Source organism: Desmodus rotundus, chromosome 5, assembly GCF_022682495.2.
Source record: "Desmodus rotundus isolate HL8 chromosome 5, HLdesRot8A.1, whole genome shotgun sequence".
NCBI lineage: Eukaryota > Metazoa > Chordata > Mammalia > Chiroptera > Phyllostomidae > Desmodus > Desmodus rotundus.
The window spans coordinates 4,993,175-5,014,804 of record NC_071391.1 but is presented as its reverse complement, the minus strand read 5'-3'; the positions used below and the strand labels follow the sequence as shown (position 1 = coordinate 5,014,804).

The 21,630-nt window shown below is 54.3% G+C and overlaps 1 protein-coding gene across 1 annotated transcript; it reads left to right on the top strand.

Annotated features, from left to right (window-relative positions):
* The first annotated feature begins 12,834 nt into the window (after nt 1-12,834).
* TSGA10IP (testis specific 10 interacting protein) lies at nt 12,835-20,467 on the top strand. The gene is made up of 8 exons (XM_053923809.1): nt 12,835-12,981; nt 13,652-13,785; nt 13,898-14,619; nt 14,789-14,942; nt 16,546-16,716; nt 19,198-19,297; nt 19,513-19,625; nt 20,341-20,467. Exons 1-8 carry the CDS (start codon nt 12,835-12,837, stop codon nt 20,465-20,467), a joined length of 1,668 nt encoding a protein of 555 aa, XP_053779784.1.
* Nucleotides 20,468-21,630: the final 1,163 nt, after the last annotated feature.

The following is a 21,630-nucleotide window of genomic DNA, read 5'->3' as shown; positions in this document are numbered from 1 at the left end:
GACATCTGACCGCCTGTCTGAAGCCTGTATACCTTAGGCTTGTTGGTCACGTGAGCCAGTAAACATTCCCCCCCTTAAAGTCAGCTGGGTTTCTGATCCTGGGAGCTGGAAGAGCTCTGGCTGACAGGGTCCATGAAGGTGGGTGGTCCCCATGGGCCCAGGAGCGGAGTGGTTTCTCTGGCATAAGTGGGGCTCAGGCCCAGGGACCGTGGGCACCTGGGCCCAGAGTGGAGAGCTCACTGAGGTGCCGTGACGGACGGCGGTGGGAGAGGGCGAGACCCTGTGAGCCTGCTGCTGGGGTCAGTCTAAAAGGCGAGATTCTGAACTCAGGATGACAGGGCTGGGTGATGTCTGTGGGAAGTAGGGAGGCCAGGGTGCAGAGAGCACCTTCGTGCAGGCAAAAGTCTCGAGGAGGTGTAGGTGGGGGTGGGATGGCCAGGCGCCCGGTTTCTGCTGCAGGACCTTGTAGGACCTCACAGGCCGTTGGGAAGGGCCTGGCTTGGCCTTGGCCAAGTGGTAGGGGTACAGCTTTCTGGTCAGAGGACGGGGCCTGGGCAGCCTCTGGGTGCCTCCTGGGAGTGGGGCAAGATAGCCCTGCCCTGTAGGCTTCCCCCGGCAGTGCACGGGGTGCAGTCTGTGAATACCCCATCTGCAGAGCTCCACCTGGGAACTTGGTGAATTGGGAACCTGGTGAATTTTTCTTTCTTTCTTTCTTTCTTTTTTAAAGGATTTTATTTTTAGAGGGGAAGGGAGAGAGAAAGGGAAAGGGAGAGAAACATCAATGTATGGTTACCTCTTGTGTGCCCGTCAGTGGGGACCTGGCCCGCACCCCAGGCATGTGCCCTGACTGGGAATCAAGCCGGCGACCCCTTGCTCCACAGGCCAGCATTCAATCCACTGAGCTACACTAGCTGGGCTCTGTCTTTATTCTCTATCCATTGAAGAGCCCTGAGCCTCAGGTCACGTCGTATCTGAATGCCTAGCCAGCCTCGGTTGCACCCTAGGGTGTGAGTGTGACCAGTGTGTGAGATAGGGCAGCTTTTGAGGCCAGTGTGGGAGTCGAGGACCTTGACCTTCATTGCAGGGTATTGGCCCACCATCCCTGCCAAGTGGAAAGTCTGCCTCCACAGCCCATCTGAGGATTCAGCCAGCAAACTGAGCACCCGACACCATCACTCAGCAAGGAAATGAGATGCTCCGTCACCCTCCAGAAGCCGGGAACTAAGCAGTCTGACATCGTCCAGTGCTGGGGAGGAGGTGGCAGCTCCCAAACTCACATGGCTGACGGGACTGTCAATTGGTGCCACCACCTTAGAAACAGTTTCTCACTGAGCCTATTGACATATGCTTCCCTGTGACACAGCAGTCCCACTGCTAGGCACACGTCCGCCACAAGACACCTGTGAGAAAGCTCATAGTCCCCCAAATGGAAACAAGCCAAATGCCCGTCAAGCAGAGTGTGGGCGAGGCAGGAGTAGAATGTTGTTTAACAGAACAGCCATAAAGAACGGACCAGCCTTACATGGAACATCGTGGATGAACCCTGTAGATGTTATGCTGAGCAAAAGAAGCCAAACGTAAGAGTACCAGTGTGAGAACGTTCATTTACATGAAGTTCAGGGGCAGGTGAAACTAATTCACGGTGATGGAAGTGAGAATAATGGTCACTTCCAGGGTGGAGATAGACCGGGAGGTGCATGAGGGAACCTTCTGGAAAGGCTCTATACTTTGAAATGGGTGGCGGTTTGGTATAAAATTATATTAAGCTGCACACTTAAGATGTATGCACTTTTATGATATCATAAAATTTGAATTTATCTATTGAGACCCTATTACACAGCAGACACTTCCAGGTAGTGGCAATTGTGGGAGCAAAATTCTTGGAGTTTGTTTCTGATGGGGAGAGACAAAGAAGTTAAATAGGATGATACGGTGGGGAAAATAGATCATAATAAGGGAGGAGTGGGGAGCCCTGGCAGGAGGAACGGCCCCAGCCATTCTATAGGGGATTCAGGGGAGACGCTGAGAAGGTGAGGTTTAAGTAGGAAGGCCCATTCGGGGAAGACAGGCGGCCACACAGCTCTCTGTGGGCGGAGGGCTGCAGGCAGAGCAGTCACTGGGAAAAGGCCTGGAGCGTTGAGACGTGACTCTGTTGGGTTTCCCTCTGTGCTCCCCTGACTCCTGCTTCCTCAGGCACCACGCAGGGGCCCCGCTCGGGAGCCGCCAGCCGACTCCTCGGCCTGCCTTGGCGAGGGGTATCCTGTGCCACTGCCAGCCCCTCAGAGCCCCAGACCTCCGTGGGAGGGAAGAAGGTAGTGGTGTCTGTGTAGGAGCTGCTCCCCAACACCCACCCCAGGGGCAGGGGGAGGAGGTGGGGAGGAAGGAGAGCTGAAGGGTGGAGTGATCTTGCTGGCCTGGAGGTGTGAGTGGGATTGGCTGTGGGCCCTGCGTGGGCTCACCTCTTCTCCTCTCTAGGCTGCCGCTTCCACACCTGTCAGCTGGGGCTATCGACAGCGCCCCGCATGGTCCCTGAGCAGGGTGAGTGTGTGGCCCTCTTCTAGCAGAGGTGTCACTGCCCTCGTTTTACAACGGGGGGGGGGGGGGGGGGGGCGCGGGGCGGAGGGAACTGAGGCTCTGAATGTGAGAGCAGTGGTCTGAGTTTGCTCCCTGGCTCAGAGGCTGGCTGGCGCTTGTGTGCAGGCCTGGGGGGCAGGGGGTCCAGGGTATGTGTGGGTGGAGCTAACAAACTCCTCTCTCTGAGGCTCCCCACTCCCATCTCTTCTCAGGTTCCCTAGGCTTGGCTCCAGGACACGGAGGCGACCAAGTTCCCACCCTTCTAGGCTATGAGCCCTGTGGCAGAGGAATGGCGCCTGGGTCACGGGGGCCTGGTGCCTCCTCTCTTAGAGTTCAGCTTTTGGTGAGAGTGGCAGGTGGCTCTGGACTCTCTCAGGGGGCTCCCTGCAGCTGGTCAGGGGGTGGGTCAGGGGCTGTGCGATGCTGACCCTCCACCATCAGAGTGAGCTATCTTTATTGTGAAATCACACCCTTCCTATTCTGTGTGTGCACCCATGTTCACGTAAGACTTCTGCACCCACCGCAGTACTCAGAGCTGCAAAGGAAAACCCAAGGTCCACCCTGGCTGAGTGGCTCAGTGGACTGAGTGCCAGCCTGCTAACCAAGGGGTCACTGGTTTGATTCAAGGGGTCACTGGTTCGATTCCCAGTCGGGGCATGTGCCTGGGTTGTGGGCCGGGTTCCTAGCTGGGGGCACGCGAGAGGCAACCACACATTGGTGCTTCTCTCCCTTTCTCCATCCCTTCCCCTCTCTCTAGAAAGTAAATAAATAAAATCTTTAAAAAAAAAAAAAAAGGAAAATACAAGGTCCCACATGACACGCACCAGGTTGGCAGGAATAGAAGTCAGATAAACCGATCGCTGGAGGGGAGCCGGCCACTGGGAGTCCGGTGTCTGGGGTGGGAATGTACACTAGAGGGGCCTTTGAAAGGGCAGCTTAGCAGCTAAGTGCCCCCTGGCAGTTCCGCTCCTTGGTAAAACATCACGAATGGAAAGACACGTCTTAGGTGTGGCTTGAGGTGGCCAAGAGTGGGAGGCTGGAGGTGTCCGTCACTGGGGAGCATGTGGCAGACGGAAACGCGGACCATGCTCAAACGCACACGTTGAGTGAAGAACAGAGAAAGACAGAACAAGATCCGCAGCACAGCGGGTCCACAACCCAAACACAGACCAGCACAGTGAGCGGTGCATTTCTGCCACTGACTCTGGGGCCTTGAGCACGCCACTGAAGCTGTCCGCGCCTGTTTCCTCATCTGTCAAGTGGCGACGAGAACAGTGCCCCTTTCAGGGACGGGTGATGGTTACAGGAGAGATGACACCGAGTGCTCAGCACAGCACCCAGTGAGCACCCATCAACGGGCCTCCATTTGGAAGGGTGTATGTTCAACACACAAGAGTCGGGGGCGGGGGAGCAGGAAGAGGATTGGGGATGGGCTGAAAGAGAAAGTCCATGTTAAAGGGAGGTTTGGGGGAACCTGTGTGATGCATGGAGTGCCCCAAACCAAGGAGCACGGACTGCTTAAGTCTAGATACCCCATGTTCAAAGAAGAAACTAAAAACTCTTGCCATTGTCTTTTAGAGTGGGCTAAACCAATGTATCCCCTGGATAGTGCCTAGAGAGGGCAGGCACACAGCGGCCCTGCAGTGTGCCTGGGGTCACATGTGCTTTCTTGGTTCGCTCACTCGACAAATGTTCCCTGAGCACCTTCTCTGTGGCGGGTGATGTTCTGGACTCTGGGGGAGGAGCGCGGAGAAAGGAAGAACGGGAGAGCTCCTGCAGGGCTTCCATGCTAGGTGGCAAGGGACCGGCTGCCAACAAACACACCTACAGCTAATGTCAGGGGCAGTAAGTGCTGTGAAGGAAAAGAAAACGGGGTGGGGGCGGGGCCCGGGGAGGGTAGTGTGCCTGCATGTAGGTGCTTGAGGAGGCCGGAGGCTCTGGCCACTTGAGTACCCCCTTTCCTTGTTCCTGTGTGTGTGGTGGGGGCTGCTGCCCTGGTTTCCAGCCACAGGTTCTTTCCCAGCCCCTGTCCCGGTGGCCGGGCTCCTTTCACTTTCCCCTTCCCCTAAGTTCTTCCAGTTTTGTTTCTGCCTCGTGGGTTTCCTGCCCCCGCCCACCGCCTTTGTCTGGAGTTGTCACCTCTTCTGTTGCAGGAAGCCCTGCAGCTTGGGGGTGGAGGGGCAGATGACAGGGTAGGGGCCTGGACCCTCTGCTTCTCCTCAGAAGGCTCCTCTTCATCACTCCTGTGCTCTGACCCCTGGGGGTCCATCTCGCTGCCACACTCAAGGGAGGAGGGCGCCCAGTCAGGTCGTGGGCTCTGGGGTGACACTGCTTGTATTTTACTTCTAGCACGACCCCCCTAACAGCTGGGCACTTTAGCAGATAACCCAACCTCCCTGTGCCTCAGTTTCCTTATTATAAATGGGCATGGCAATAGGGATGTTGTGAGCATTACCTGCCATTTACAGAGATCTGCTGGTCACCCGTTTTGTGCCAGGCTCCGTTCTAGGCACTGGCATTCGGCTGTGAAGGAAACTAGTCCCGGGCCCTCTGTACTTGACCTTTGGTGAGAGCAGGAATTCTCACGCTGGCCATGCACTGGAGCCACTGGGGAGCTTCGAAGGTGACTGATGCCCTGGGCTCATCTCCAGAGGAGATTCTGATCCCACTGTTGATTGATTGTTAACAATCTCCCACCGTTCGCTGCCTGGAATATCCCAACAGACTCCTCACTGGTCGCCCTGCCTCCAGGCCCCAGGCTTTCTCCTGGGCAGGACTGAGACACAAAAGTCTTTAATTTTCATGAAATCTTATCTATTTGTTCTTTTGTCATTAGTGCTTGTGGCGTCATATCTAATAGACCATTGCCAAATCTGAAGTCATTCCCATTTCCCCCCCTGAGTTTTGGCTCTTACCTTTAATTCTGTGGTTCATTTTGAGTTAATATTTGCATATGGTGTGAGGTAAGGCTCCACACTTCATTCCTTTACATGTGGAAATCCAGTTGTTCCGGCATCATCTTCTGAAAAGGCTCTTCTTCTGCCATTGGATGGTTTTGGCAGACTGTCTCAAAATCAGTTGAACATAGGTCCTGGCCGGGCAGCTCCGTTGGTTATAGCAACGTCTCAATGTGCCAAGGTTGCGGGTTTGATTCCCAGTCAAGGCACATACAAGATATACAAGAATCAAACAATGGTCCTGGCTGGTATGGCTCAGTGGATTGAGTGCTGGCCTGCGAACCGAAGGGTTGCCAGTTCAATTCCCAGTCAGGGCACATGCCTGGGTTGCGGGCCAGGTCCCCAGTGAGGGGCACGCAAGAGGCAACCACACACTGATGTTTCTCTCCCTCTCTTTCTCCCTCCCTTCTCCTCTGTCTAAAAATAAGTAAATAAAACCTTTAAAAAGAAAAAAAGAATCAAACAATGAATGCATAAATAAGTGGAACAAAAAATTACCATCCCTCTCCCTCTCTCATCAATAAATTTAAAAATAAAATAAAATCAATGGACCATAAATGTAAGAGCTCTTATTCCTGGACTCTCACTTTCTATTCCATTGATGTCTATGTCTGTCTTAATGCCGGTACCACACCGTCTTGATTGTAGTAGATTTACACTATGTTTTGTAATTGGGAAATGTGACTCTTCCAACTTAGTTCTTTTTCAGGATTGTTTGTGTATTCTGGGTCCCTTGACTTTCCATATAATTTTAGGATCAGCTTGTCAATTCCTGTAGAAAGCAGCTGAGATTTTGATGGGGCTTGAGTTGAATCAATTTGGAGAGTATTCCCATCTTCTGGGTTTGTTTTTACTGACGGATACTGTCTCCTGGCTATTAATGACATTTTTCTCCTTCTTTGTATGTATATTAATTTCTTATTGGATGCCCAACATTGTGAATTTTACATCATTGATCGGATTTTACTGAATTCCTTTAAAGAGTGTTAGACTTTCCCTGGCAATTCAGTTGTTACGAGTGGATTAGTTTGATCACGTCTAGATTCATTTCAAGCTTTTTAGTGATGGGCCTGGACCAGGGTAACTTTATTAAGGGCTGCCTGCTTTGGGCGCGCTTCTAACGCAGGGCCTTTCGGGTTCTCTACTGAGTGTCCTGTGTGTGCAGTGAGATTTCTCTACCCTGACGGGAGACTATCTCCTTACAGAGATTTCTAGTCTGGGGGTATCCCCCCATGCCTGCGCAGAGTAGTACCCCCTCAAAGCTCAGGGGGAGCTCTCTGCAGCGTCTGAGCTCTTTCTCTATGCAGGTTCCTCTCTTGGGTACCCTACCCCTCAAATTCTAGCTGCACTGCACCTCTCCAAGCTCCAGTCTCTGTCTCCTTAACTCAGGCAAGCTGGCAGAGCCCATCCATTGGGACTGCACTGCAGGGAGGCCATTATGTTGCCTCTAGGCAGGGGGCAGATGGAAGTGACCGGGACCGATAGGCAATGGTAGGGCTCACCTCATTTGCTTTCCTTCTCTCAGGGCTCACAGCCCTGTGCTGCCAGATTTCTAATATCTGAAAGTGGTTGTTTCTTATACTTTTTCCGCTTTCTTAATTGTCTGTGATAAAAGGATCATTTCAGTCCACGTTACTTCTGGCCAGAGTCGGAAACCCCTCTCACTCCTCGGAACGCCCCAAGTCCTTGGTCCCTTTTACAAGGTTCCTCCCATGCACTGATCTGGACTATAGTTGTGGGTGTGTGCTTCAGCTCCCCACAGGACCAGGCCCATCCCGAGGGGAGGGGGCTTTTCTCATTCACGTCTGCATCTCCAGGGTGTCTGTCTCCCAGGGACTGGCGTGGGCTGCGGGGTGGGATGTGGCAGGCAGGTTTTGTCTGCCCTGCCCTCTCACTGCAGGCCACCTCAAGTCACACCCTCATCTTCAGAGAGCTGCTCCCCCTACTCCAAGCAGGTGGTGCCACCTGGACTGCTGTCAAAGGCCCTCCCTGCCAGGTCCCTGTGAGTGGCTCAGAGGTGGCCATAAGACTCAGAGCAGGACGTGTCAGCGTCCTTCCCCGGGGCTTTTCTACCCCACGTGGGAAGAGTCCTCTCTCTACTCTGAAGCGGACAGAGAGAAACAGAGACTCAGTGAGGAAGAGTGAGGCACACACACAGACGCGAAAGGACTTGAGTTCCTCCCTCCTGCCAAAGCTGAGGTCAGCGACATCCCTGACGGTTTTATGACTTAGCAAAGTCGGCCAGTTACTTATTTTTATCATTTTTGGCTTAATTTAGTTCTGTCAATTGCAAACCAAAGGGACCTGAGTAGTACGAGACATTTTCATGTATTTGCTGAATGAGTGGGATTAATTTGCGTACATGCCTCCTTCTCAGTGCAGCTGAGGTCGCTTCCAATGAGAACAAGGAAGGCAAAATAAAAATAGAGTTGGAGACTCAAGAGCACGAAAGCACAATTAAACAGAGAAAATGAAAATCAGAACTTAAATATTGAATATATAAATCTGCAGCCCATAAAGGTCTATAAGGTGCTGTGTTAATTGAATGTCACAAACACTGACTCTGAGCTTCCTGGAAGCCAAAGCAAAAAAGGGAGACATAGTAAGTTAGCTCCCTCTCCCCACCCCCAAAGAAGACACAGTCTACATGTTCCCTGGGGGAAAGGAAGTTTTTCCTAGACCTTAGCAAAATTTTTCCTAAACTTTTCCTTTTAGCTCCGAAGGGGAAGTTTCCCACTGGGCGCTGTGGGGAGGTACTGAGTGATGATGGGGACAGCCCGGCCGCACCGCCACCGCCGGAGTCTGGGAGGAGCCTGCCCGGTCCGAGCCTTGGAATGCGGGTCTAGGGAACAAGGGATGTTGCCCAATTTAGTTGTTGACTGGCGACCTTGCCTTGATCTCTCAGTAGGTCCTGTCGCAGCTGGTCACTCCCTGCTCTTTGAAGCATTTTCTTCCCTTGGCTGGCAGCCCTAACTCCCTTTGCTCCCTTCTTCCCAGCAGACCACAAGTGATGGCTGGTCCAGGCTCACAGTCTCCAGGCCCTCCTCTTCCCTCTCTCCGCCCTGCCTGGCCCAAGTTCTGCAGACCCTCTCACCCCGGCCCTCCAGTTTAATCTCTATGCAGCAGACGGAGGGGGTCTTTTCAAGATTTTATTTAGGGGATCTTTTAAAGATTTTATTTATTTATTTTCAGAGAGATGGGAGGGGGAGAGAAAGAAAGGGAAAGAAACATCAATGCGTGGTTGCCTCTCACGTGCCTCCAACTGGCCCACAACCCAGGCATGTGCCCTGACCGGGAGTCGAACCAGCAATCTTTTGGTTTGCAGGCCAGTGAGCAATCCACTGAGCCACACCAGCCAGGGCGAGAGGGGTCTTTTAAAAACACAGATCAGCTCATATTACTGCCCCTCTTAAAACTCTCCACTGTGATGGCTGCTTTGGCAAAACCAGATTGATGGGATATAATAAAAGATTACTTTTGTCTCCCAAAGTCCCTCTAAAGTTCATAAGGAAACCTCCTTCTCTGCCCCCTAAATGCAGTGACGACTTTCTGTGCCGTGTGTCCTCGCCACGCGGCGGCCCCCTGAAGCCAGCAGGCAGGTTCTATAGGGAGGCTCAGTTTTGTGCAGCTGCTAAACCTCTAACCTCCATGCAACAGTCTCTCTCCACTTCCCCAGCCATTTGCCACCCCCCCCCACACACACACCCCGGGACAAGGAGGGAAGTCAGCAGACTAGAAGTGGGTGCAAGGTTCTTCCTCCATCCTGGTCAAGACGGCACCTTGCTCTCTGGGTGGCATCAGGCTAAGGCAGGCTCTCACCCTGTGAGAGCTATTATGGCTCCTTTATAGCCGCCCCCTTGACTACCACTCCTGGGAAGCGGGCAGGGCCTCCCTCTTGGCTGGTTCTGGTTTTCTTTGGACTGGTGCACACAGACCCACACTGTTGGGTAACCCCCCGCCCACCACCAGATAACAGAAGCCCTTTGGGCAAGCCCACCTGCTGCCCTCCCGAGGGTCAGTTCCCAGTGGGGTTCCACAGCCTTTTGTGGAGGTCTCATGGACCCTTCACCCCATGGGCTGCCATGACATTGGGAAGCCCGCCTCGAGCTCTCCACGCATCTCCCCGAAGCACTTCTCCCCGGATTTGGGACTAGAAGGCAGTCCCCCAGCCATCTTCTGAAGACAGTACTGGAATTCAGTGCGACGTCAGCTCTTTCAGAAGACCCTCCTCACAAAATTCCCCTTTCCGAATCTGCCCTCCCTCCCTTTATACTCTTGAGTGGTCCAGGGGTTTCAAGAGTGACAAATGATTTCTTTCTACTATCTTTAAAATTTGGATCTTGGCCAGCAGCAGCTAAGTTTGGAGCTTCCTTCCCGCTATGTTGGACCCGGTGCCGCTCCCCATATCCTGTCGCACCTTCCGTCACGTTCACGACGCCAATTCCAGGGTCCTACGTGATCTGGCTCCGGAGCTCCCACAAAAGTTTAAAATATCGAAATATCAAAGAATATGACAAATAATTGCATGTTAGTAAATATACAAACTTAATCAAAGTGAATGCCTCCCCAGAAAAATATGACATGCCAAAATTGGCAGAAAAACATAAACAAACTTCAACAGATCAATACCAGTAGATAAAAACATAGCCTAAGACTCCGACGTGAAAGAGCCCCGACGGGGACACTTACAGGGATGTGCCACCAGGCTTTCGAGGAACAGATGGCCCTTCTCTTATACAAGTTGTTTCTGGAGACAGAGAACGAGAGAAAGCTGCTCAGTTAGTTCCCCATGTGACTCAGACGAGATGAGCACAGCGACAGAAAAGGGAAGTACAAGGCATGCACTCTGAACACGGATGTTGCACCATAATCTCACAGACAAAATTATAGGAGAATGCCCACCGGGGGTGGGGGAGGGACTTCAGACACCCAAAACACAGACCGCTACTCAAAACATTTACAGATCAGGGAGCGGGGGAGTGGAGGCAACTGTGCTTCAACTGCAATAAAAAGATAAAATAAAATAAAATAAATTTACAGATCCATGTCAATATCGCGGATTTCTGCCCCACAAAGGCCCTCAGAGGTGATGCTGACTGATGGGTGGCTGCGGCCCGGTGAGCAAAGACCTCCTGCCAGTCAATAAGAAAAAGACAAGAAACCCAACAGACAAATGGACAAGAATGTAAACAACCAACTCACATAAAAATTGGCCCAAATGGCAAAAAATTAATAAAGATGTGCTTAAAGGAGTAACCAGTGCTCTTCAGTGAAAATTACAGGGAGATAGGCCCTGACCGCTGTGGTTCGGCTGATTGGGCGTCGTCCCACAGAGTGGAAGGTCGAGGGTTCGATCCTCAGTCGGGTTGCGTGTGAGAGGCAACCCTGTGATGTGTCTCTTTCACATCGATGTTTCTCTCCCTCTCTTTCTCCCTCCCTTCCCCTCTCTCTAAAAATAAATAAATAAAATCTTTAAAAAAGAGAGAGAGAGAGAGAGAGAGAAAAATGCTTCCTTAGGCAATTCTGTCGTTGTTGGAACATCGCAGAGGCACCTACATAGACCCACGTGGTCTAGTGTCCTGCACACCTAGCCTGCATGGCGGAGCCTGCTGCTCCCGGGCTGCTCACTCGTACGGCACGTTACTGTAGAAACAACGTGAGATTAAATCAAGCCCAGGAGAAACTGATGCAATCAAGGGGCACATGATACACAAGATGTGCGAAGCTGCTGCCTTCGGGTGAGTCTGGACTATGCGGGGAGGGTTGGGGCTGAGACGTGCAAACCTGGGGGAGCTGGGAGGCCGCCGCAGAGGCTTGTGAGGCTGTCAGACTGGAGGAGCTCCCTTGGAAGGGAGTGAGTGTGGCTAGAGAAGTGGTCTGAAGGCGCCTTGTGAAAACGTTGGCCTGAGAAGCCCGACCTGTCCTCTGCCTTCCACCTGGGGCCCTGGGGTGACATTCAGTAGAGGGGGTGGATGAGGGGATGGGGTGACAGCTCACCAGAAAGAGCTGAGTTTGCCTATTTGGGGGGACAAGAGAACTTCGTCACCTGAAACGTTATTTAGGCTGTTAACTTGGTTGGGCTCTTTGCAGAGGTGTTAGTCTGAAAGCAGGTGAGAGCCCAGCAGAACAGAGGGCTGAGAAAAACCTGCCCCCAGGGCATCGGCAGGGTCGTACTTCCATAACCTGTCTTACTGGGTCAGCTCTGTTGGCTCACTAGCAACTCTGACGTAGCAGTCATGGGCTGTGGAGCTGTTCTCTTGTATCTGTGTGTGAGAACTGACTTAATCCTCACCACGGCCATGGGAGATAGAGGCAATTATCCCACCCCCACGTCGCCCAGGAGGAAACGGAGGCACTGAGAAAGTACGCAGCAAGTGGAGGAGCTGGGATTTGAACCCCAGCTCTTCCTTTGTGCTCTTTGCCATTATGTTTCACTGCCTCCCAATAATGGTTAGTTATTATTACAACAGTAAAAACAGATGTTTACCGAGTGCATTGCCTTTGTGATTTCATTTCTTGCAACAAACCTAAGGGATGGGCCGGTTCGGCAGAGAAGAGAAGAGTCTTGTCCAAGGTCACAGAGCTGGTGAGAGGCCACTCCAGGCTTCAGGTTGGCACTGTGCCCTGTGTCGCAGGTGGCAGTGGTCAGCACCAGGCGTCCCTCAGGGATTACCATAGCAAGGCTCTTTGGCGCTGCTAGGAGTTTGAGATGAGATTCAAATTCTCTTACCCCCTGCAGAGCTTGCTCCAGGCTCTGGTTTGCCTGCTACCTTGCTCTTGGACGTGGCGTTCAGCTTCCTGGCCTTTCCCACCCTGTCAGGGCCTGGGAGGGCAAGTGGTTTGAACAAGACCTTCTGAGAGTTCAGTTTGGGTCCCACAGAGCCTCCGCCAGGGCTGGGGGCAGCCCCGGAGGCAGGTGGAGGGAAAGGGCCCATCTCAGATGCCACCTGGCCATCCTCGTAGGGCCTGAGGGCCCTTCCAGGTGGCCGAATCTCGAGGTCCATTTTACAGACATTTGGGGAAATGCAGGCCAAGGAAAGACAGGAACTCAGACCTGGTCACTGTGGAGGCCTAAAGAGGCAGGAGCAGAGGCAGGACTTGGCTCTGGGTTTCTGAACTCCTGGGCTTGGACTATTCCTCAGCATCCTGTTGAACTCTCCCGTCTGTAAGGAAGTTGGTCTCACATACCCTGGCTGACCCTTCCTGGCCTGCTGTTTGCCAGAGCTCTGGAGACTGGCTGAGGACTGGTTGCCATAGAGATGGTGGAGAGGGCAGTTCCAAGGCTGGCAGATGGGGGTGGGGGATGGGGCAGGACACCAATATGCTAAACACCCACCAACAGTTGGTCAGGACCACGTCGGGGAGACCAGGGCAGGAACCCCGGCTCCAGGCTCCAGGGATGGCTCCAGGGCTGCTCAAGCTTCTCTCAGGCATCCCCCAGGCTGAGCAGGTGAGGGCGGCCCTGCGGGGCGACTTCTAACCGCCCTCTTCCAACCTTCCAAGAGGAAGGCTGGTTCTCTGGTGTCAGGGGTGGCCAGGGCTGAGGGAGGCCCTTGAGAATTCATGAGACTGGAGCTGAGGCCCAGGTGCGAGTCAGGGAGGCTCAAGCGGGGAAGGGGCCACGGGGAGGCCTGCCAGGATGGGGCAAAGGCCAGACGATGCCAGGGGATGACTCCCACGCCTCTGGCGGTGCGACGCTGCAGGGGGAGCAGCATTATGGGAATGACAGAGTTCCTTCCACTTCGGCTTAACAAGTCCGGGGCCCTACGGGGCATTCAGAAGAGCTCCCTGGGGCCAGAGGCAGCGTAGTGCAATGGTGACAAGCCTGGGCTCTGGAGACAGACTCAACGCATCCAGGTCCTGGCTCCACTTACTGGCTGTGAGACCTTAGTCAAATGATGTCCCCTCTCTGAACCTCGGTGTTCTCATCTGCCTAACGGGTGTGATGGGAAGGTGAAATCAGTTATGAGTGAAAGTTCTGAGCTGTTGCTGTTTGAATATTATGAACTGAGGTGGCTAGCAGTCTGCTTTAGGGCCAGCCAAGGCGCAGAGAAGTGGAGGCCCCCTGGGGAGGTGTGAGGTGCTCTAGGAGCTGGGCCTTCTCTCCTGTCTCTGCCCAGAGGAGGCGTGGGAGTGGCGACAGTGTGATTCAGGACCAGCAGCAGCGATCTCAGAGCGCAGGGCGGACAGCCAAGAAGGACCGGACGTCCAGGGCCCGGAAAAAGAAAGGGCATGGCTCTGTTGAGGCTGAGGAGTAAGCAGCTGTGGGAAGGGCCAGGGGGTGGGGGTGGAATGCTGGATGTCAGGCCCCGTTGGGGGCTGGCACCCTGACCCTGACCTCTGCCCCCTGCCCTTTCCCTCCTCAGTCTCTTTCCCTCTCCTCGGAAACCCTCATTCCCTTTCCAGTGGGCCTGGGAGAGCGTCACCAGAAATGGCCGGGCTCCACTTAAGCCTGGTTCCCCCTCGGCCCATGGCCAGCATGCCCTGCCCTTGGCCCCTGCATTCCCCAAGCACAAGTCCAGCCGTAAGTCCACTGCCAACCTCCTAGAGGCTCATGGCTTACACTGGAAGATGAAGACTCAAACCCCGGAGAGGAGTCAGAAGCTCAGGGCCTGGAGCTGTGTCTCCATCCCTTCTGGCCAAGAGGAGGGCCAAGAGCTGGAGCTGCCCCGTGAGTGTGGCCTCCAGCCACTTGGGAAGAGGTCAGGGTCTGGATCGGAGTCCGAGGAGGCTGCTGAGCTGGAAGCCCCCAGTGCAGAGGAGGCTGAAAGGGATCTGAGCCCTGGGGAACTGCCCCAGCTCCCTAGGAAAGGGTCAATCCCCAAGGAGAAATGGTTTGCAGATGCGACAGAGGAGGGTGAGGAGGAAGAGCACAGGGCCCTCCATGGAAGGAGGGCGGGGGCTCGGAGAAAGGGGTGGAATTCCTGCGAGGAGGCCTCTGAGGAGGGGGAACTGCAATGCCAAGGGAGCAGTGCCAGTTCCAGCAACTCTCAAGGACCACAGAGGAGGAAGGCGAGGGCCCCGAAGCTGGAGGGGACATGGGACCTGGAAAAGCTGCAGAGGAAGTTACAGCAAGACTTAGACTGTGGTGAGTATGGGGGTCAATGCCTGGGTGCCCCAGGAAGTTTCACATTGGGGAGAAGGTTGGGGAGCCAGGACCTGGGCCAGGAGTTCAGGCAGTCCTGGGCTGAGCTCCAGGGGCCGGGTGGGATTGCCCAGTGGGCCAGGAGAGAGGGAAGTCCTGACTCCTCCCACAGGGGTAGGTCCCAGAAAGCATTCCTGGAAGGCTCTGCGGGCTGCTGTCCAGGCCTCCAACAGGAGTGGGAAGGCCCGTGCCTTGGGAGATGATGAGACCCTCCTGTTTGTCAACTTCCCTAACCGCACCTTCCACAAACGACAGGAGGCCACCAGGTAAGGTGGAGGAGGGAGGGTGGGAGCCAAGGCAGAGAGTAGAGGAGGCAGTTCTCAACTGACACTTAGTCATTCATCCTCTCATCCTTTCCTTCGTTTATCTATTCACCAGTCTTCTGATCATCCATCCTTCCACCCATCCATCCATCCACCCATCCACCCATCCATCCGTCCACCTATCCACCCATCCATCTGTCCCTTTGTCTTTCTGCTTGGCCAACTGTCTATTGACGTAGGCAACTTTTCATTCTCTTCCCATCTTCTATCCACCTGTAATTTATTAATTAAGTGATTAATGCAACATATATTGAGTGTACACTCATGGTCCTCAGTATATAAAGATTAAAACCTTGGGCCAGACCTGAGAGGCTCAAGGTCTGTGGGTGAAGCAACAATAATGGCAGCAGAGTTAGAGGATTGCTATACGTGGGGATGCACAGCAGGCGGTGGGAGCAGAGGGCAAAGACTGGACGGGCGCACAGCTGTTGGCATTGTCTAGGTGAGGGCTGATGAGGGCCTGAGCCAGGTGGCCAGGGGAGTGGAGGGAGGGAGGGGTGTCCATTCGGAGGCTGGCTCAGTGGGTCTCAGTGACGGGTTAGAAGTGGCAGGTGAGAATCCATCTGGCATTCTGATAGTACCCTCTATTCTTACCCTGTCGTCTCCTGCTTGAAATCCTTCCATGCTTCCTGTGCCCTTGGGACAAAGCCCGGCTCCCTGGGTAAGGAGGCTTCTGTCTCCCATGCCAGCTGGTCAGAGTGGCTGGAGCAGACCATGCTCTCCCTCTCTGCTCTGCTGGGACTGGCCCTCTCCCCAGTCCACCCAGCTCACTCAGATGCACCTTTCAACTCTCCAGTCAGGGGCCCCAGCAGTTCTCCTCTGTGCTCGCCTCCGTCATAGCTCTCGCCTGCCATGCTGCATTGCAGGGGGTGCTGGGCTGTCTGTCCCTCCCTGTGCACAGCCTGAGGGTGGTGCCAGGTCTTACTGATCATGGCCTCTCTGGTGCCCTACATGGGACCAGGCACATAGCAGATGCTCAATAAATGTATGCTAATTGAATAGCTGCATCTACCCTTTTGTCTGTCTGTCCATCTTTCCATCTGACCGTGAGTCAGTTTGCATGAACTCACCAGTGTTGAGTGTCTGTCTAGGTCAGGCACTGTGCTAGCTGCCGGGGATGTGTTGGTGGTGAACGTACCAGGACAGACAAGAAACTCTGCTCTTGGGAGGCTTACATTCTATTCGGCCAGAAGGAGAGTAGAAGGAGGCCATAATATAGGAACAAAGTGTTTAGCTAGAGCTGGGCAATACCTGAGCGGTAGATGGGCTGGTCAGGGAGTTTCTCTTTCCCTGACATGTGAGCCAAGGCCTGACTGATAAGAAGGAACTGGCCTGAGATCTGGCGGAAGAAGCTTCCAGGTCGACTGAGGTGGTGTCTCTTCAACCATCCACACCATGCATCCACCCCTTCACCCATCCATTTGTCTGTCCCTCAAGCCCAAACCCATTAACCTAGCCCCACACTGCCCTACCCGGCCCCTGACCCTCCACAAGGCTCCTATGTCCCACACACTTCTATTCCTGTTCTTCCCTCACCCTGCCCAAGGAGCCTGCTGCAGGCCTGGGAGCGGCAGCAGCAGGAGGAGCGGCAGCAGGCTGAGCTGCGGCGGGCCCGGGAGCAGCGGGTCCAGCAGCAGGTGGCCCGCTGCCTGGCGGCCTATGCGCCCAGAGGGAGTCGAGGGCCGGGGGCCGCCCAGCAGAAACTGGAAGAGCTGAGGTAGGAAGCCTGGATGTGGAGGGCCTGGTGGGGACAGACAGAAGGTCCCAGGAGACCCAGTCCTCACCTTCCCTCAGGACTGAGCCTCCACTACCCTCCTCCAGCTCGGGCAGGCCACTTTGCTGAACTTTAGAGATAAAGACGAGGGGCTCAGGGCCAGTGCCACCCAGTTACTCCAATCTCTGACGCTGTCAGACGCTCAGGTTAAATGTGTTACGTGCTTTATCACTTTCAAATCCTGTTCTTCTGATTTCAAAAGCCAGGCATACTTACTATAAAAATTCAGGCATTACCAAAAGAGTTGATGTAGAAGGTGAACAGCACCTATAATCCCACTCCTGAAGAAGGCAATGTTCGTGGTCAAGGTGAAGAGTCATTTGTTTTATTCTCTTCCTATAGTTTGACCATTAAAAAAACCCACAAATGCATATTGAAAAGAAAATCTCTTTTAGACTCGTAACAGGCTGATGAGGTAGGTATTATCACCATCCCCACAATTCTACAGATGAGGAAAGGCTCAGAGCACAGAAATAATTTGCCAAAGGTAGCAAGTGAGTTACGAAGCTGGGATTCCAACCCAGGCAGCCCGTTAACCACCCGCTCCACTGCCTGGGAGGGCTCGGTGCCCACCCGGTCCTCAGATAGAAGGCGCCGGGATCTTCCCCCAAAGCCTAACCGAGTGCAACAGATGACCCTGTGGTCGCCGATGCCATGGACAAGGAGTACCCAGTGGGTGCCACTGGTGCCAAGGCAGCCCCTTCCTAGCCTCATCTCCTTTCACCCTGGGAGATGCTTTCTGACCAGACCTCAAGTTCATTGCTTTTCCTAAGGCAGGAAGCGGAAGGTTTCAAACTCCAAGGGGCAGATGTCAGTGAGATGAGTATTTCAAACACACACCTTCCATTTGGCTCTTGGGAGCAGGTATTTCCCACAGGGCCTCTCAGCCCTCACAGCCTGTGAACTTTCCCCGGTCTGAGCTGCAGCGGAGACTCCGGCCTGCCCAGCAGGGAGGGCGCAAAGAGGTGGCTCTGGGTGGGGAGGTGATGGGACTTGCTTGTGATCAGAGATGATGATGGCAGACAGGGCTGACATCCACTGACGCCGCTTCCTTTCTCGCTCGGGCTCCCAGACATGTGCTTTCTCTGAATTCTAACAGAAATGACAGGAAATCGTACGTGACATCACAGGCAAGACGAAGACTGAATGGCAGTTCACGTCTCCCAACCCCCCACCCCTTGTAACTGCTGTAAATTCCCTCCTAAATGGTGAAGACTCCTTATGCCAGTAACTTCTGTTCTGGCCATGGGTTTTCAAATCTATATCTTTTTCTTTTATGAAATATTTTATTTATTTATAGACAGAAGGGAAGGGATGTAGGGAGAGAGGGAAACATTAATGTGTAGTTGTCTCCCTTGCATCCCCTACTGGGGACCTGGCTTGCAGCCCAGTCATGTGCCCTGACTGGGAATCGAACCGGCAACCCTTTGGTTTGCAGACCGGCACTCAGTGCACTGAACCGCACCAGCCAGCGCTCAAGTCTATCTCCTTTTCTTGAACGGAGGAAGATTCCCTCCCTGGCTCATAGCCAAGGGTCCGAGCCCTGCAAGGCAGTGTTTTCTACAGGTGGACTTGCTGGAGATCCCAGCGAGAGTCGATCTCTTCTCCCCTTCCGTACTGTCTGTGGGTGCTGCCACCACGCCCTGTGGCCTCTCAGAAGGGTGCCCGGACCTGTGTGTGATGTGGCCAGAGGGCCCCTCCTGCTGCCAGGAGGCTCAGCTTGCTGAGTAGACACATTTCCGATAAGTGCACAAACTGGATTTTCTATGTGGGTTTGTGCTTCCCCAGCGGAAATCTTTCGGGATGTGTTCTTTTATTTGCAACACATTGTTTAGTTCCTGTGTCCCGTTTCCTAAGCTGTCTGCTTATAAGAACCGCAGCAAATGCTGGCAAGCTTGTCCAATCCCTACCACAGCACAGAGGAGAAAGCCCAGAGCCCAGTGCAGGGCTGTGCCCAAAGCCACAGCTTCCTCCTCACAGGCGCAGTGTGAGAAAGTGCGGGCGTGGACCAGGGAGGGGAGAGGCTGAGTGAGCAGATGCCCAGTTGCTCAGAAGCCAGCATTGGCCCTTCTCCCTCAGGGGCGGCTGGGAGGATGGGCAAGCCCTGGCTGCACAGCCCGGAGACTTCAGCTCAGGGCTCAGTCTCTCCTGTCCCAGCTGTGCAACCTTGGCCAAGTCGCTCAACCCTTCTGAGCCTCAGGGGAGTTGCAGTAAAACGGGGCAAACACTAATTCCTACCCCCTCGACCTCAGGAGGGATTCAGGAGGAATCCCTCAGGAGGAGGAAGCAGGGTGAGGACAGGAATGAAATAGCTTTGTAAAGGTAAGGGCAGGAGGTATTGAAGTCCTTAGTGAAGGTGAGTGGCTCACAAGTGGGGATGGGTTGTGTCCAGGGCCAGCTGCCCAGATGCCTGTCTCCCTGCAGGCGCCAGGAGCGAGAGCGCTTTGTTGAGTACCAGGCTGAGCTGCAGGACATCCAGCACAGGGTGCAGGCCCGGCCCTACCTGTTCCAGCAGGCCATGCAGGTGAGGGTTCGCCCTGGGCCTGCAGGTGGCCTCCCCCTGGGAACACAGCTTCTCACTGGCCCCGTGGGTAGGGGGGCGAAGTGGGAGAGGGGCCCCTTAGATTGGACCCCAGGCTGCTGCCCATTTGGAAGCCCTGGACCCCCTCAGTAATCATAGCCCCACTTGTCCTCGGTGGCCCTGGTGCAGAATGGGATGCCCCCCTTCTCACTCCTCAGGCCAACGCCCGGCTCAACGTGACCCGGCGTTTCTCCGAGGTGCTGTCAGCCCTGGGACTGGATGAGAAACAGCTGCTGGCTGAGACAAGCAAGGGCACCTGCAGGAAACCCAGGTGAGGCCGTCTAGCTGGCCAAGATGTCGGCTCTGCCCGGCCGTGGGGAGAAGGGGCACCACCGCCAGCACTCTGAGTGCTGCGGGGTTTCCTCCCACCGCCTCCCTGTCCCCCTTCAGCTTGGGCTGGAAGTCTGGGGAAGGCCAAGGGAACTCAGTGGGCAGCCCTGAATCTAAGCTTCAGTCCTGCCCTGTCCACCCTCCATCCCCGCTCCATGACCTGGAAGACTCTGCCACTCTAGCAGGCGGCAGGTACATCCCCAGGCTCTGTCCTCCATGTCACCCAAGGAAGGTGGGGCCAGGGTTATTGCCCCACTTCTCCATGAAGAAACTCAAGACCTGAGGGGCAAGGTCTTTCCCAAGGACACAGGAGTGCATAAGCAGCAGAGCCAGCCTGGGAATCTTCAGCCATCTGAGTGGCTACACATCAAGCCTCCATTGTGGACTGGTTCCATGCCGGTCCCCCCACGTACACTGTCCCTTAGGCTGTAGAGCAACCTGCTGCAGAGCAGGGGTTATGAAGCCTAATTCACAAGAAGGAAACTGAGGCTCAAAGACAGAAAGTCAGTTCCTCAGGGTCCCACAGTGTAGGAGCCACATTTGAGCCCGTATCATCAATGACAATGCCCTTTCCCTCCTATAGCCCGGGTGTCCTTGGGTGTGGGGTTGGGCAGCAGCAGAGCCCAGTGGCCTCTATCCTTGTGTCCATCTTTAAGGAGGCATAGGTCAACAGAGGAGAGAGTGGAGCGCTCTTCACAAAGCCCCCCAAGGAAAGAACCTGTCGGCAGCCAGCCTGAGAGGCAGTCCACCCCAAGACGACTGGAAACCCAGTCCCTTAGATAAAAATTAAAGGCTTTATGGAAAATAGTGTGGAATTTCTGGTGGTGGTGGGAAGAGGCTGTGGGTTGGGAGAAGGATGTGGTGGGTGGGTAGGCAGCAGGTTGAGCTTGTCTCCCCATCCCCCAGGGGCTCTGGGTGTTCCAGCCGCCAGCACCCAGCACACACAGCCTTGTGTCTGCTGCTGAGGAGCGGGGCATCTCATAGAGCACTCCTACCCCCACCCCACCCCACAGTCTCCAGCACATATGCTGGGTCCTAGAAATTCAAGAGTGAATAGGACAGGATGGCCTCTGCCTTTGAGAACTCCCAATCCATTGGGGGAGTGGGGCAGACCTTTGAAGGGGCACATACATCACACCATTGCAGATGAATGCATAGGGAACGCCAGATGGAGCAACTGGGGGGGTAGGGTGGGGAGTCAGGAGGGATTGTGTGAACTGGGCTTTTAACTTTAAGTAACTTCAAGTTATAGCCCCTCAACTCAAGGGGGGGGAAGTGCACACACACTTGTGCCAAATTTTGCACCCAATTTCGGGGGTTCACAGGCACGCAGCTCTTCTGGAGCTCCTTAGCAGTTTACAGAGTGCAGGTTAGAAAACCCAGTCTGGCCCAGGTTGGGTAGCTCAGTTGGTTAGAGCTTCAGCCCCAGAGCCAAGGTTGCCAGTTAGATACGGTTAGGGCACATACGAGAATCAACTAATGAATGCACAAGTAAGTGGAACCACAAGTTAGTGTTTCTCTCTCTAAAATCAATCAATAAAAAATTTAAAAAGTATCCAGAGAACGTGGGAAGGCAGCATTTGCTGACAAAACTGGTTAGAGAGACTCAGGCTGGGCTGTGGAGCTCTGGGTGTCCAGGAGAGTAAGCTGTCCTCCAGCACCCGAAGGAGGCACGATCCCAGGGAGTCCATTAGGGGGACTCCTCATTGGAGCGGGGGAGCTGTCCACGGAAAGTCCGTGAGACAGTGAGCATCCCGTGGCTGGGGTTGTGCAAGCGCGGGGAAGCCTGGCAGGGGCCTCTAGCTCCGGGGACGCTGGCTCGGATGCCCTTTAGTTCCTCATAGCTCTGGGACCCAAATCTCCATCAGGTCCGTGCACCTGGATGAGCGCACGCGCAATTGGACCACCGACTCAAAGACGTCCACTCGGCCGCAGGGAGCAGCAAT